Genomic DNA, 17,422 nt, shown 5'->3' with positions numbered 1-17,422 from the left:
AATTATTCATGGTTTTGTTTTGGCTGCTCTTTAATGCTGTACATGGGGTTCTGTATTTACACTCAGGCTCTGTATTGGTAAAGTGGGTAAATGTCACTTAAGTACCCTCATGAAATAAAAATCCTCCTAAGTCCTTCCACAACTTCCAGCACGAGAATTGCCCACCCTGCAGCCACTGAAACACTTCTGTTAGATTAGAATAAAAACCCAGCTTCATTCCACGTTATTCCTGTTGTTTTTCCCGTGCATTTGCCTCATCCCTGTCCTCTATTTGAAGTTACTACGGCAACCTGTCACCATGTGCCTTTCCACAGTGTGCTTTAGTTGCTAGGTGTTGAAGTTTGGCATCTTACTCACATCCCCCTGATGTGCCTCAGCTGTTTCTGTTCCTGAAAATGTTGCACCCACGGCTGATCTGCACTTTTACAGCAGGGGAGGAGATTCCACCTTCTTCCTGCTTGACCTGAGGGAGCCCTGTTTGTGTTACAGGATCAGTCTGTGATTCCTTTTGCTGTGCTTCCTATACACTCCACCAAAACAGAATTTCTTTTGCCTTACCCACCACTTTTCAGTGTTTATACTAAAGGCAGCATTTTAGTTCATTTAAATATTATCTTTTTTTAAGGGGATAGAGAGTTTCAATGTCTCGTGACCTGTTTTCCCCTCTCATTTTCACTTGACTACCTATTTACCCCTGGCTGAAGTTCATACTGTTGATTTCCTTATTTCTTTACAGATTTTTGAAAGGCTGTCAGAGAACTATCTATTATTTAAAAAATAGAATTCAGCGCTGTTTCTGTTATGGGTTCTTTTGTATTTATACAGAAATGAATGTTTTCAAGTTGAAAAACATATTTTGTTAGATCTCTTCATAGCAGTGCTGACTTGCTTCTCTTTGCATTGTCTCAGCAGTCAAGTGTTTATTTTGATACATTTATTTTTTATACGTTTGACCTAGTTCTAATCAACGTTTTCTGCTGTAATCCACAGGATAAATCCTAACAAGCCAAAGCACAGCTGAAATGACTTGTTAGGGTTCCACCTGAACTTCACCTTCTCTGTTACACAATTCAAACCCTACATACAATGTTTGACTTCATAAGTTTTTTAATCATAAGCGTTAGTTTGTGGTGTGACTCTGAATTTCTTCTGTCTGCCCAGTGAACATGCAGCTGACCCAAGTGTGAGAGCTGGTTCTTGGGCAGAACTTACTGCATTTACAAGCAGTTCATGCTCTTTGCACGTTCCACTGAGAGGCACTTAAACCACAGAGGAGAATTTCGGTGAACACCCAGAGATATTTGCAGATCTGATCACAGCTGTGAGGAACCCTCTGTTACCCTTAAGTTCTGCCAGTGAGAATGGCAATGCTGGGAGGGAGGGAGGAGGGGAGAGGGCACTTCAGAGATCCGAGGCTGCCTCTGAGAAGCGAATCTCTCTTGCTCGTGTTTGGGGATTAGGAGGGAGGGGCAAGTTTTTAACCTATAAAGATGCTAGCAGCTGATTTCTGATAGTTGAGATTGCTGAAAAATGCCTCAAGATCAAACTGTATTTGTGTATTTTCCTGCTTTACAGTTATGTGGAAATGATGGAAGAAGTTTTCGTAGCAAATCATCTTTACTGTCACTTTTTTTATGTATCATTCAGCCCCACTGAGGTGAATTTGACAGCTTGGGTGCAATCACAGCAATAGGTGTCTCTGCTTATTTTCAAGGCATGCTATAATCTGTTAATTTTTTTAATCACCATACCCAGTCACTAAGAACAGGCATTCATGCTGTACCATAATCACACATATAGACACATTTTTCCAAGTTGGTTTTGACAAAGGAAATAACCTCCTTAAAGTCTGGGTGCCTTTAAGCAATGTAATACATCCATTCAATGCTCGTGAAGAAATGCTACTTATTTCTAGCAGTGATTTTTTTAACCTGAGTCTAGAAAGGCATTCAGTGGTGAATGCTTAACTACTAAAAATACAAGCTGCTTTTCATGGCAATTCTCTAACTTCTGTTGGTATATCTTTTTTAAAAATCAAGGCACGAGAAGAAAACCCCCCACACAATTTCAGCACTGAATCCCTTGCAATTCATTATTCCTCTCAGCTATGCATTGAACATCACAGAAGAGATTTGTCTGCTCCAGAACTGTAAAAGTGAACTACTACTGCGGGAAATCCAGCATTTCTTTTCAGAAGAGCATCAGTACCCGAGAACACACGATTTCTTACCTGAAAAGCTTTTGGGCTACCTGCAGAAAATGTGTCTTCTTAGCCTTAAAAAAGTAGGCAAGGCTCTCACTGGCATTCCTGTTACTCCACAAGAAGGTGTATTAGGTCCTTTAGGTTGTAATTTTCACCGGTTGTATGCAAGAAGTGTGCTGGGTCTGCTCACGTAGGAATAAATAAATAAAAAACCGGGCAGCACGAACCGAACAGCAGCTCACGGAGGGAAGAACAAGACCTCTAGTGGTCACAGCCTGGAGCTGAGGAAGGAACGATTCCCTCCTCTGGAGCGGGGACAAAATGGTTGGGTGCGACCTGGTAACGTGTCCCTGATGTAACAGAGGGATAAAGGGAATTAGAGTCAAACAGAGACTCTGAGCAGCACCAGGGGGAAACCAAATTCTGCTCAGAGGGGCTGCTGAACCCCTGGGATTGGTTCTGACCCACTGTGGTGAAAAGACTCAAGGGAATCTAGAACATTATTTTACACGCTCAACTTCATCGTCTCGTTAAAACAAAGTCAAAGCGTTTAAATCAGGGTCGCTTTTAAAACTTCAGCAAGTTAAAAGGCATCAATGAGGGTTCTTCACCATCTGAAAGGAAAATTTCGAATCATTGCTGTTGTTGTTGGGAGATAAAATGTCTTTGTGGCTTTCAGGAAATCACATGAAAACACAGGATTACAAATCACGTTATGGATTGCAGCATTTTGACTTCGGGACTTGGGAAAAATAAAATGTTTCCTTTTGAGGAAGTTTGAAAGAAGTTCTGGGTTATGAAGGTCATAGTATTTTATGGAAATTTGAGAGTTCTGTAATAGCTGCTTAAACACTTGCAGAATGTAAAAATTGGCATTTCTTGCACTATTTCTTCCTGTCAATATCGTGTGCTTTTAGAATGATTAGAAAATGTTGATGCTAACATATTTTCTTCCTGTGCATTCCTAAGGGAAGACTCCTAGACAACTTCATGTGCTTTTTAGCAGTCTTAAGGTGATACTGAGTTGTGCTTTATTATATATAAAGTTGTACTTTATAATATATAAAGTTATATCTTATTATATATAAAGTTTTCTTGTCACAATGTGTGTTTCCATGTGGCAGGGCAGCTTTTGAATTATCTTTTTCAAGTTCTTAGCATATTTCTTTCATTTGGGCTCGGAAAAGCTTAAATGTTATTTATTTTTGCACACATAAATGGATTTATCAGGCATTTTGAGTACTCCAGCTTCAGAAAGAGTACAATCCCACACTGTAAGTGATCCACCTGTGTTGATTTGTGTCTGGTTTGCTTTCAGAGTCATTTTGTGGCCTGCATGACAGCCATCCTAAACCAGATGAGTGACCAGCATTATTCAGTGTACATTGAAACTTTTCAGACAAGCTCAGAACTAGTGGTGAGTGCTAATTTTAAGTATTTCATTTCCTGTGAAAAAGCAGTGGTATTTTTGTGGAGCGTCTTGTTTGATTTTTCCCAGTATGAATTCTGTTCCTGTACATTTTCTGTCTCTGTGTCATTGTGTTCCCTCCCTCTTCTAATGGTGACATTGGACAACTTTGTGAAAGTTGGAAGGACACAAATGTCTCCTGTTGACTCTGGCACCGAGGTGGTGATGTAATGATCAAGAATAATTAATGGGATCTTTGTGTTAAACTGGTCTGTGGAGGGAAAAACCCAAACCAACAAAATCAATCCTCAACTGCTTGAACCCTCCCTCCCACTTCACTTTTCATTTTCACTGTTGTATCTGCTCCTGCTCCAGATAATGTTGTAAGATAAATGCAGTAAATTCCCTGTTCTTGTAGTGCATCTTTTTATGTCAGTTGTTTACAGCAAAATTTATTGATACTTGGGGTACATTCTAGTTTGTGCCAGGGGTCACTATGTTCTGGAAGGTTTCCATAGTCTTATGTCTGTCTTTTTACACTCCTGACATAACTCTGAAGTAAGTCAGGGTATTGGCAAAGGTTTTGATTGCACCATCAGTGCACTTATGGACAGTTTGTCCATGGAGGCACTACCTGCACTTGTCAAGAACTGACCACTTTCCCCTCTTTCTTGAAGTCAGAGTGGTGCCATAACTGGAATGTTGAATGTGAACTAAATGGACTAAATAAAAAAATCTAGTATTTTTCAAATCTGTTTATTCTTTATGCCTAGTGAGACTGCTTTCTTAATTAATTTTTTAAAAAAATCAACAATTTTACCCCAAACTTTTGATTGTTTACTACAGCTTCTTCTTCAATTCATCTCTGCCTTTATTTTCTTAAGATCCCAAGGTAATGGGGCTTTTATCTTTCATTTGGAGACATTTCATTTCTGAGACTCCTGTAAGACTGCAGTTCCAATCTTGGCCTTGCTGAGCTCACCAGGAATTCTTCTCTTGGCTTCGCTGGGAGCAAAGTGGAGCAGAAACTGTGTGTTCCACAGCCACAGACTGACAATATTTTGTCATTCCAGGACTTCTTGATGGAAACATTCATAATGTTCAAAGACCTCATTGGGAAGAACGTTTACCCTTCGGACTGGATGGCCATGAGCATGGTGCAGAACAGGTAAAATGGGGATGGAGGGTCAGAGCTCACACTCCACGTGCTTTTGCCAAGTGAATCACTTCATGTCTTACAAAAAGCCTTGCAGTGCAGTCTGAGACTGTTCTGTCACTCCAGCTTGGGGGATGCCAAGAAGTTCATCTGAAATAATGTGCTGATAATCCATTAGATAGCTTGTTTTCTCTGCTTTAAGTCTACTTACAATGGAAAGGAAAAGGAAGTTGTATTTCACAGTCAAGTGGAAGTCCATAGTTGGTCTTAATGTTGACAGTCAACAGAAGCCAAGCTGTCAAAGGTCAGGTGAGTCTTACATGGACAATTGCACAGGATGAGAATGTCCCCACTAATATGTCAGCAAATTCATTGGGGTGCCAAAAATATCAAATATCTGAACCATTATGGGTTGCTGAAAGATCTGATGATAAACACCAAATATTTGGGTGCCACACACTATTTGCAGGAGGAGGTTGATGGTGTTTGCTGGAGCTCACATCCCTGAGGGAATGTATTGCTATACTAGGGATAATTTGGCGTTTCATCAGGATTGGTTACTCCAAACTCAGGTATATTCCCTCTGCAGATGCAGATGGCACTGAAACAGGAGTTCTCTGCTCCATGAGAGCTTGCTGTTAATAAGCAATCTAGAATATACTCTAGAGTTCACTGAAGGATTATCTCGTGGGCATAAACTGTGCAGGTTGTACACCTTCACCCACAGCTACAATCTGGTTTGGTGGCATCATAAATGATGGTGGGATATTCAAATTATTGTGTGATCTCTCTTCAGCCACAGGACTGCTCTTGTCTTGCTGTTCAGATTGCAGACAGCACAACCAAAGTTTCATGTCATGTAGAGTTTGCCACCACATGAGCTTATTTTGATTTTCATATCGTGTGATAGTGGAGAGGAAAGAAAAGTGACCTTTCTGCACCTCCATCATTGATAATGGTTTTGGACAGATGGCTTGGGACAGCTTTTCACAGATGGATTCCTTCAGAGCAGCTTTAAATATTACTTGTTTGAAGAGGGAGGAAATGTTCTTCCTTGAGGTGTGAGTTTTCTTGCTGATTATGGGCATCAGTTAGAAATAAATGTTTTGGCAACAAGGGAAGGTGAGTAGATAAGGTACAGGATGGACTATGAGAGAGTTTATCTCTTAATAATTGTTCCTGGACCTTCTGAGGTACTGACTTTATTCTTTTTGTGTCTCTAGTCTGTAACAGTGCAAAGAAAACGATATTTGGACTGAGAATGCAAAACAAACCCCGTGGCTGCTCTAAGCAAAGTTAGTTCAGTTTGTTTATTTGGGGAAGTGGCAGGTGAGGAAAAGTTTCCTCAATATTTAAACACGTAGAAGTTTTTACAATCATCTATATATGTAGGAGAAATGATATAAAAAATAGCCATGAGCATGGGACCAACTTCCCTTGTGAAATTTTATTTTTCTTTGCTGGATTTTCTCCTCTTCATGGAAATCATGGCTAAAAATCTCACTGAAAGGAATCTGGACTTGGGGGGGGATATCAGTTCATTTACATTTCTTAGTTTCTTTGGATGTTACCTTTGCAGCTGAACTTCTTCTTCTTCTCAAAGAAACACTCTGAGTTAGATGATGGATTAGATTATGAAGTGAATACAGGTGTTTTTTTTTTTTGGAGCAAGACTTCTGTTGACAGTTGCCTGCACTGTCATTGTTTTAGTTTTGTAGAAATGGTGGTAACACTGGGTTTTCTGGAAGTCCCAGAGAGACTGGTCTAAGGCTTAAGTCTCAAAGGTACATAGGTTTTGATTCACTTAGAAGTGCACATGTGCTGTTTGTTTGCAATGCCCCAGGTCTGTAATTTTACACTCCCAGTTTTATGATGTAAAAAAAGGAGAGGACAGAGGATACTTAAGGAAGTTGATAATCTCCTGGGAGGCCTCAGGTATCCAAGCCTCATTTCATCACTACACTGAAGCTCATGCAGAGGGATCCCTGACCCCTCCTCTGAGCTGGGCAGGGGCAGATCTGCTGATGGATGTGTTCATTTATAAATCACAGGTGGATGTGTTCATTCACAAATTACAGGAGTTCCATCCCACTTATTCTTCTGTCCGAGCCAGGCCTACAAGGTAAAATCTAACTCAGTGCACATTCTTATGTTGCTGCTGCTGAGATTTGCAATTATTTTTAATGTAGCAAGGATTACTCTGAAAAAGTATCAGTTTAGTCCTAAAGCACCTGGCACATGGAAGCACATCAAAACTTTCATGTGTAAAACTGCTTCTCTGGTCTAGAAAATGCTGTTGACATCTGCAGTAGCCACAAGTATAGGATTATTTTATTCTATAGGGGTGGGAAGTGTCTGTCCATGTTCAAAGCCTTTGGGGCTTGAGACTTTGTTTGGTGGTTCCTTTATTGCCTCAGGTGCTGACAATAAAAATCCCTTTGTGGGACTGTAGGTGTCCTAATGACTCTGAACTGTGTGGGACAGGTTGGTCCAGGCAGGTTTTATTGCTCTAAGCCTCATCCCATGTAAAGAAAAAAATCAGCATTAAAAAAAAATTATTTAGATCCTATTTAACAGCTCTTCTGTAAACACCTAAAATGACTTGGCACTGTTTATACTCCTTGATTATGTTGCTGTTCTCAAAAATGCATGAGGAAATGAGTTATTGATCTTGCTTTCATATCTTAATTTTATGTTATATCAACAACTGGGGGAGGAGGAGTTTTATCAGTCTTTATAGGAATTTTGGGTTGGTTTTTTCTTTGTTCAGGTGTTTTTTTGAGGGAACGAACGTTCTGTGAAATAAATTGAAGACTAATTTAGGTTTCTAGATTTGTCTTGTTAACATTCTTTACTCCAAACCGGAGAAGTAGCAGAGAAAAAGTCACAAGGGATCCAACTTGGCTCTCTTGTAATAATACCGAGAGAAGAAAAGAAAATTAACCCCCCCCCCAAGAAACCAAACAGAGTAAGTGCCAGCACAGCACAGGTTTTGCATTCTTAATTCCCCTGTTGTGAGCAGGAGGCTCCATGGAGACCTTTTTACACTCTGGGGGAGGTGTTTTACCTCGAGTCTCCACTGTCTGATTTTGCAAAAAGCTTCTTTAGGGCTGTGGGCACATGTCCTGAGTCAGTGGCAGGAGGAGCTCTCCAGGCATTCAGCAAAGCCTGGGAGCCTCCCCTGCAGCATCTCCTGTGTTTTGGGGCTTGCAAGGACAGTGAGCACGGGGGGAGTTCTGCTGTAGGATTTACTGCAGCACAGAGATGTAAAATTCATACATTTATGGAGAGGCAGAGGAAAGGGAAGAGCAAAACCAGCACTGCAGGTTTGGTCCTGTTTGTCGAGCAGGTCACTCTCATTACTGTCATATGGAACTAAAGACAGGCAGGAATTACATCAGGGATATTTCAACTAAAATTTGGGTGTCTGGCATAGATAAGGGGCAAAGAGTGAGAGAATGACTTCTTATAGTGTCCAAAGGAAGGGAGAATGGACACATTTGTGTCCAGGAGGAACTGAGGTGGGTGAGATGAAAGAAGCTTAATTGACTGAACTTATTTAGACAAGCTTTGCCTCTATCAGGATAGAACTATTTCACTCTAATTACTTTAAATCACTATTCTAAATAACAGGCTGTTTGCTTTTAGAGCATGCTCTGATTCCCAAAGCCCATTTGGATGAGGCAGAGGCTGTGTGTACTAGTCCCACTGGACAGACAGTGTTCAATGTGCAACAGAGAACGAAAAAAAGGGAATTAAATACCTTTTTTTTCTTGGTTTGTTTTTTTTTTTTCTCTTCCAATAACAGCAAGATGGAGAGAACATTCTTTTTTTTTGTGCCATGCTAGGTGGGGCAGAACACTTTGGGAAACAGCAATATCATCATTGAGGTCATGAGGAGATAAAGTCAGAGTTATTTTTGTGATCCTCCATGGTAGATTTAATTAACTTTTGTTCTAATTAAGGTTGCTTACTGCACACTTCTTACTAGTTGCTACTGCTTGTATATGCACTTTATTCCACTCATGACACTTAGATATTGGTTATTAACTTATTTAAAGCAGTAATTCCTGGGAACATGGCATTTGTGGGGAAATGCTTTGCTGGTTTAGGTAACACCATGTAGTCTGTTTATCCTTCAGCTGTTTATAACAACTTTAATTTAGAGTTATATAATTCCTCCCAGGAAATTCACGTGTCTTATTGTCAACATGAAGTGCATGAGGAGTCAGATTTGCTGAGTAAAAGAAGAGTTAGTGGGGTGAGCAAATAAAGGGAAAGTGTTCAAATCCCTTTCTTCTCTTCCTCTGGGATTTGAAAGGGAAATTGCTTACACAGAGTCTGAAGGTATTTGATCTTATCATAATTAGTACCTGATATCAGTTTGGTCTGTGTCCAGTCTGAAGTGGCCTTGGTAAGCACTTTGATTGTGTGTCCATTTGAGTTGTTTTTTTGAGCCTTGTCCCCGTTATATTTAGGCACTTAAAAATGAAAGGAAACAGTGTTTCACCAGTTCATTTCAAGGTCGGCTCCTACTTGCTGAAAAGCTCCTGTGAGATAACACTGTAGGGTATTTTCTAACATCAGGAGTTTGGCTTTTTCTAAAATATGTTTTCATTACCTGTGTATCTGAGTGTTCTCAGACATCTGTCAGAGTCAAGTCTTCCCCGACTCTTTTTAAGTCTTAACTTGAAAGCTTTAGCACTGCGGGTATTTGGCAAAAGAGCTGGAATTGTTGTCAATTTTCTTTCATTATATTTACTAAAAATAACTTCTTACTTGCTGATTAAATGCTTTGTAACACCCTCAAAACCCGGTTCTCCTGTTGGAGCATCATTAATAATTGAGCAAAAGCCCACTGTGGTTTCTAAGCAGTGTCCCCTGCACCCCCAGGGTACCTCAGCACTTCTCACACTGGGGGTTCTCTTGGTACCCTGGGCCTGGCCAGGCAGCAAAGTGAGGCAAAATAAGTTCCTCTTTGCCTAGCAAGGACTGCAGGGATTTCTGTTCAAGAAAAGGACCCTGGGGTTTGGGTTGTTTTGGGGTTTTTTCATAGCTCATCTGTGAATGACCCTGCAAAACATGATTTCTGAAATACGTGGTTTCCACGCTATTCTGTACACAACCTTTGAAGAGAAACATTTCCCTGGAAGGGTTAAATACCAAATTGGACGTGGCTTGGAGCAACCTGGTCCAGTGGAAGGTGTCCCTGCCCATGGCAGGGGGTGGAATGAGATGAGCTTTAAGGTCCCTTCCAACCCAAACCATTCTGTGATTCGATGATTTCAAGTTGTAAGAGAGAAAAACCTCAAAATAATTAAAGTATTAGAACTGCTTCTCACTGTTTATCTAGGTAGAAATGAAAAATTGTCATGTTTCCAAAAAAGAAACCCCAACACAACCCCCAACTGAGTAGTTTGGGTTAGTTTTACTCGTTTTTTTCAAAGATGTGTTGGAAATTAAAATTCATTTATGTAACCAAGGTTGGGTGATGGTGTTACAGTTTATTCTGCACAAATAAGGCCGAATTTTGAAGGGTGATCTGCTGCATACAAGTAACTCTTTTCTTTGATCTCATTTTCCTCTGCAACTTTTGACTGACTTAAACATCCTTGACAGGAGTGCAGTTGTTTTCATAAGGGCTTGAATTTTCAGGTGGGCAGAACACATTTACACACAGGCTTAGGGCATATTGCAGAACTCTGCAAATTTAATGTAGGAAAAAATATTTTAAACAGCAAGTATAAATGTCTAATGAAAACATTCCTTTATGCACACTTGCACAAAAGGGTATGTGAAGTATTTTAACACATTCAAACAGTTTTTACTGTTTAGTCACTGCTTTAACTGTGTTTAGTAGTAGGATGGAGTGAAAGTTTAGTAATAGGTTGTGTCCTTGAACAGTTTGGTTTTGCTATGAGACTAAAGATGTCCTTGCTGAAATGCAGTTTCCCCATTAACATAAATTCTCTTCCAGAGGGAAATTTATTTCTTTATTTTCCATGCTGGGGTATTTGGTATCTAGTGCCTCAGTGTTCTTAAATTTATATCATCTTTCCATTACATCCAGGTTACTGTTTCCTCAGTGCTCTCAGATTTCTATCTCCTTCCATTTAACTCTGGATTATTCGATTTGCTCAGCGTTCTTAACTTTCTATCTCCTTTCCATTAAATCCAAATTACTCTGTTTCCTCAGTGCTGTCAAATTGGTACCTCTCCTCCATCACATCCAGGCTACTCTGTTTCCTCATTGCCTTTTTCAGTCCTGCAACAATCAGTGCTTGCAATGGGGCAAAGGGCAGAAGGTTGGTCCTGGAAGAACAGAACGAGGCAGATGAGGAGAAGAGGCAGTTGTTTCTCTGTGGGCTGTAAATTTACTCCCTTGGAGAGTTGCACTTCCAGCTGTGTCTGGTGTGTGGGAGTGAGCAAATACTTTGCTGCAAGCCCCAGGCCTGGCAGAGAGCAGCCCTTCATAGAATCATAGAATCACAGAATCAGCTGGGTTGGAAGGGACCTCTGAGATCATCCAGTCCAACCCTTGATCCAACCCCGCCGTGGTTCCCAGCCCATGGCACTGATGCCACATCCAGTCTTATCTTAAAAACCTCCAGGGACAGAGAATCCACCACTTCCCTGGGCAGCCCATTCCAATGGCTGAGCACCCTCTCTGTGAAGAATTTCTTTCTAATATCCAACCTAAACCTCCCCTGGCACAGCTGAAGACCCAGACCTCTTGTCTTGCTGATGGTTGCCTGGGAAAAGAGACCAACCCCCCCCCGGCTCCCCCCTCCTGTCAGGGAGTTGCAGAGAGTGAGGAGGTCTCCCCTGAGCTTTCTCTTCTCCAGGCTGAGCCCCCCCAGCTCCCTCAGCCTCTCCTCACAGCACTTGTGCTCCAGTCCCTTCCCCAGCCTTGCTGCTCTTCTCTGGACCTGCTCCAGGACCTCAATGTCCTTCCACCTGCAGCTGCCTGAGTCTAACTCTGCCCATGGAACTCTGCTTTTCCAGCCTGTGCATCTTTTTAGCACCAACCACTACAAGATGCTTATTCTGCACCAGCTCTGCGTGGTGCCCGTTGTTATCCATGTTGTGGAATTATCTGCTTCCCAAGAATCCAAACACTTTAATTATGCAGTGGCTGCAGCAGATAATCCTCCCAGCAAGAGAGGCAGTTGCACATCATGGTGGTGGTACACAGTGGATGCCTGTTAGGTTCTGACTGCAGTCATTTATTTAGGCTTTTATCTAAAATGCAGAGAGAAAACCTGCTGTGAGATATCCCATTCCCACTCCCACTGCAGAGTATCTCATTTTTCCTGCTATCAACTGCTGGGATGCTCCTGCTCCTTGGCTACGAGGTTTCTGAGCTAAAAGAAAAGTCTCCAGTGGAGAGAGCAACTCAACACAAACCAAAACCATCTTGGTAATCTGATGTTCTCAAAAAAGTCAGTAAAAGAAACTGTTACTTTCCCAGCTACAACTTTGACCTTCATACAAAAGCCCTTCAGGTTCTTTGCTATGTGGCTGCTATAAAATACTTTTTGTATGCTTTCAAGCATTTTAATTTTAGCAAAACATATGGGTGTTAAGACAATGAGGAGTATTTTCCCTTCTGTAGAACATATGTACAAGTTAGTAAAAGAAAAAGATGAAGAGTTACCCACACAAACTGTTCTATGTCACCACAGAAAAGACTGAAAATTCAGTATTCCTCATTTTCATCAAATGTTGTAAATGCAATTGAGAATTTTTCTGTGTTCCCCCTTTCTGACTAACTTTGACCAGCCCATCATATCATATGAGATTTTCAGGAAATCAAATGTATGCAAATTTCTCATATTTAGCATTATTTTGAATGGTCATTTTCATGTTTTTTTTAAACAGCAGCATCACAAAATAACCCTGCTGGTGGTGTATTACGGACTTGCTGCATAATGATCTCTTTTAAAAGGCATAATCTGCTGATTCAATGCAACTTCTTCTGTATTGAAGGGAAATATTCTGTATTAGGCTGGGAAGTGGTGAGCTCACATGAGCAGTGATTAGACAAGAGGCAGATTCGTAGGTACCTGTAATTACAGGTTATTTTCTTAGCTTCAGAAAAAGCCAGGCTTTCCTAAAAGTAAAGAAATGTGTTTGAGAGAAAAGGTCTCACTCACTAAATATTTTCAACATGAATATCTGAAAAATCTGGAGCACCTGGATTGTGTTGAACCATAAAGCAGATTTAGTGAAGGGGTTTCAAGCACAGAAAGCTCATGGAACAGGGGAAAGGAAAAGCAAAGCCCAAATTGCATTTTACTTTTAAAGTTTTGTGGTGAGATTCTGAATAAAATACAGAGCAACTGGAGGAGCGAGGGGAGAAGAAAAAAAAAAAAAGAAAGGAAAAATAAGGGGTTGGTTATCCACACTAATTTCATGTAATTCTCCAATTTTAATCCTTTGATTTGTCAATGGTCCCTAGAAATACCCATGAAAATATGTTTACCAAAGTATCACCCCTGCACCATTCTTAGATATAGATAAATGAACACTAAATGATATGGAAATGATACACAAACATGATATAAATGGTGAATTACTGCTGGCAGGTGAGGAACAAAAGTCAGTGGAAGAATGGAGAAGTAATTTCACAATACCAATTCAAACCTCCTTCAAAAATGAAGCCATGGGATTTTATTAGTGTGTGGCATCCTGATATAACCACATTAAATCATTACATTCATCTTTTAAGAACTTGGTATCAGCTTTGTGTCTTATTCCCAGATTTGATCTGGCACTGAAGACAGCACATGATTTTAATTTTTTCTTTAATTCAGAATGTGTCTACTACACAAAAAATTGTGATGCATAAAAAACAAAGGAGACTGAAGTGAGAGGAACCTCAAAATTACTGAGATTACCTTTCAGGCTCAGTTACTTAGAGCTCAAATGAGCTTTTTTATGTATATTTTCAAGCTATGAAGTCCCTTGAACTCCACAAAACATCACATTTTCAGGAGTTTGAGACAAATATGTATCTAATATGCAGTTCTGACAATGCATTTGGATTCCTAAATGAGAACTAAGAAGTCTTTAAAGCGTGGTTGAGGTAGATGCTGAAGAAAAAGCTATATACAGAGCTTTTGGCCAAGTCAAGAGATCTCACAGGGAGACTTCATCGTGTGGCACAGAGAGTTTGCACATTCCTGTCTTTCCTAGGAGTTCATTGGTGCTGCTGTCAAATTAACTCTGACACATTATGGAGGGCAGTATTTTGGATGCTTGGCACAGTGCTCAAGGTAAATTTTCAAATCATGCTAATAAGGAAAATGAATTGTGCATAAACAATTTATAATTGAGACAAGAGTAGAGGGAGAGCAGACATTTGGAAGCAGTTATTTCCTGACCACGTTAGATTACACTCTGGGTGTGCATTGAAAAAGAATGTGGGAAAATGACAATCACTTTATCATTAGAATTCAATATGGATGGTACAAAAAATTATTCTTCAGCCTGTAGTGAAACTGAGGTGACACAAGGGAGAAATATGATAAAATTATACTGCTTTCTTTGCACCACTGGCCATATTTTTCCAGTTACCATGGAAGTGGTATTGCTTTCTAAGTGTTGCCATTATTGTGTTCTTAATAACTAGGTTTCATGTAGCCACAAGGTTTTTAAATATTGTTTCCATCTTGCATTGTCCTTCCTTTCTAAATCAATGATTGCTTGCCGTGTGATTAGGAGATAATTTCTGCTGTTGCTTTGTAAAGATTTTATTATTATCTTTTATCCTCCTTTCTGAGACTTTCTCCTGCTGCTCTCTGAGATAGTACCTGTGAGTTTTTAATCTCTTCTGTCACACTGATTGATTGCTTGTCTGATCCCTCTTTTGTGAATTTTTCATCTTCCATCATTAGTTCCGAGTTGCTGATCAGGGTTTCAGTCCTGGACAATGATCAACACTGGGGATTGGGTCTGACCCACTTCTGAATCTTCTCTTTATGTAACGTGCCTTCCTCTGGCTTGGCACACAAGAAGGAAGAGAAAAGGTGACAGAAGCCTACAAGAGAATAATTTGACTTCAGCTGCTTTTCCCTTGTGTTTGTTTTATGTTAAAATACCCATCAGGTGTGTTCTGCACAGAGTTTTATGAGGACACTACTAATAAATCAACATAAATTACGTGGGAGTATTATTTTGGCTCTGCTATTCCTGCTCCAGATTTCCTAGAATTGGCATAGTGACCAAACAATGTCTATCAGAACTCAGAGAAGATCTTCAAAAATAATAGTCAGTACATCACTCAGGCTTTGAAAGAACTTCCCTCATATTCCTCATCTGTTCAAGTTGAGGATTCCCTGATGAAAGTGCTGATTGATCAGCTTTGGGGATTGCAAAAAACCCCTGCCAAACTGAAGTTAGTGTAACTCCTTCTGCCTTGAATTTGTGGACCAAACTGTGTGAAGGAAAAGCACTTGGGCTTTGTGGGAAGGAGTTCTGAGTTGTAAAAACTGTCTTTTCATTGGTTATCTGATGTGATTTAAGAAAAAAAACCACAAACCAACATATATGCCAACCTCTTCTTTCTGTAAGAGGTTTCACAACACAGGTAACACGTTCTTTCAAACCTTATCTCTGTTTTTGTGTGTCTGATTATCCAGTAGAAGTTTGTACTTGATTCATTTTTTCCACCTGCCATTACATCAGTGCAGTCACAGCTTTAGCAGCCACATCAAACATGAGGTTGGGTTGATGCTCATAAATACCTGAGTTAATTCAGCCTTCAGTTCAGTATCTGGGTTACTCACCTCAAAGCTGAAGCAGTGAACTCCCAAATCTTACTCATGTGAACCTGAAAAGACTTTGAAAAGCATCTCACTGGTGTTGGGCCACTGCTTTAAAAAGAATTCATGTCTAAGAGTCTGAGGAAAGGCCTATTTTTCCCATGATTTGGGGAAGGTTTCTGATTCTGTATCTGATTTATGCACCTTTTCCAAAATAATTTTGTGGCCCCAGAAGTGTTCTGTGTTTGGAACAAGGTGCAAGAACAGGCCAGATCTGGCAAAGCAACCTAAGAACGTTCCATGTGAATTTAAGGGTTTGTTTGGTTGAGTTTTGGGGGGGGTTGTTTGTGTTTTGGGGTTTTTTTACTGTAATCATCTCTTGTTTTATGCTGCAAGGAGCTGATGCACCAATTCTAACTAGTTTGCTAAAAATAACTTGAAGTTCCAGATCTGCAGTTTAGGTTTATCTCCTATTTACACTTCAAAAGCAAGGACAATGTGCAGACCTATTTTGCTGTTAAATAGAGAGTCATCATCTTCCAAGGAATATCCTTGAAATCCTACTTTGATCCACGTGTTGTTTGTGGATATAGAATTCTTCCCTTGCTCCATCTCTGTTTTATTTTATTTGAAGGAGAATCAATTAAGAAATCCTTATTTTGAGGTGACTTATGAATTATTTTTTTGTCTCATAAATTATTTCTGTCTGTTACTTGTGGTACCTTTCTAGCCCTGTTTAGAACAGACACCTAAGTGTTTGAAACTAAGTACAGTTGCACAGGATTCTATTAATTGGCCTTTCTTTCAGGCCAGAATTTGTAAAAAATATCTCAGGCAGCACAATAAAGTAAAGTAGAAGCAGCAGGAAAATCAGAAAGATAAAGCAGATAAGAGCAGTTGATCCATGGCAATTCTTTGACTGTCTTAAGCCAAACTCCTGTCTTTTTATACTCATATTTAGTTCAGAGATTTTGGGCTTTTTAAGATCATCCATGAATCTTCAGGCCCAAGAGTTTGGTATGAACTGTGCATTAGAAGAATCAATCTCCATAAAGTCAGGATATATCATGAGAGTTATTGAGGGTGAAGGAATTTCAACACTTTCAGATCACAATTATTTAAGCTGATAAGAAATTAATTTCATATTTAATGTAGAAAAATTATCATGATTAAATACCCAGAAGAACCTATTCATAGTCCTGTATGATGATTAAAATTAAAGGAAAACATGAACATTAAGTGGAAAAAATCATGGAATGATATTTTCTGTGTGAGAAATTAAGATCCTGTGCTTTGATCAGTCCAGTTCAGTATAATCTTGCAAAACAAAGCTCTGCAGCAATCCCTGAGCTGAGAGGAAAGGCAAACTCCAATGTTCTGTCACAGAAACAAGGGAAATTCAGTTATTTTATACTGGGATGAGATAATCCCTTTCAGTAGTTTGTCTCAATCACTTCTCCTGCAGTCAGACAGGACAAACTGTGCTCTTCTGAGCTGCTCTGGGACACTCCTACCATCTCTTTTCTACCTCTGTCTTCTCCATTATGTCACTTATAGTTGATAACTGATGTTATGAATAATCATAACCAGTCAATGATTCAATTCTTTAAATAGGAATATGATGTCAGTAATAATTAACATTATATTTTCCCTTGTTTTCATCAAAATCTCCAACTGTTTTATAAACACCTGTTGAGTTTTATATTTGTGGCCACTTAATGCCCCTTTTTGGTGATAGGGGAGACTGAGGCACACAGGAATGAAATCACTGGGGCAGGACAAATGGCATTGGCAGGAGCCAGGAATAGAATTCAAACCTACTGCCTAAGTGACTTCCAATGACAGGAATAGATACACCCTTTAGGCAAAATACAGATGCATGAAAATGT

The 17,422-nt window shown here is 39.8% G+C and overlaps 2 protein-coding genes across 6 annotated transcripts in view; one reads left to right on the top strand and one right to left on the bottom strand.

Moving 5' to 3' along the window:
- Positions 1-2,974, bottom strand: part of INSYN2B (inhibitory synaptic factor family member 2B) — a 30,560-nt gene extending 27,586 nt beyond the window's left edge. For 3 of the 5 annotated variants that reach the window (XR_007905576.1, XR_007905575.1, XM_051793718.1), the window contains exon 1: positions 2,231-2,974. The gene's annotated coding sequence lies outside the window, so the exon portion shown is untranslated. Of the gene's footprint in view, positions 1-361; positions 475-2,230 lie in introns of those variants that run through there. The other 2 variants (XM_051793717.1, XR_007905577.1) reach the window with 2 other exon arrangements.
- DOCK2 (dedicator of cytokinesis 2) overlaps positions 1-17,422 on the top strand; it is a 165,264-nt gene that overhangs the window by 99,463 nt on the left and 48,379 nt on the right. Inside the window, exons 28-29 of the mRNA XM_051793680.1 lie at positions 3,522-3,620; positions 4,685-4,779. Coding sequence (XP_051649640.1) covers positions 3,522-3,620; positions 4,685-4,779 — 194 coding nt within the window. The remainder of the gene's footprint in view (positions 1-3,521; positions 3,621-4,684; positions 4,780-17,422) is intronic.

This window comes from Manacus candei, unplaced genomic scaffold (assembly GCF_025592945.1).
Source record: "Manacus candei isolate 608988 ecotype Guabito, Panama unplaced genomic scaffold, ASM2559294v1 h1tg000037l, whole genome shotgun sequence".
Taxonomy (NCBI): domain Eukaryota; kingdom Metazoa; phylum Chordata; class Aves; order Passeriformes; family Pipridae; genus Manacus; species Manacus candei.
The sequence above is the reverse complement of the archived record's forward strand: the minus strand, read 5'-3'. Positions and strand labels throughout refer to the sequence as shown.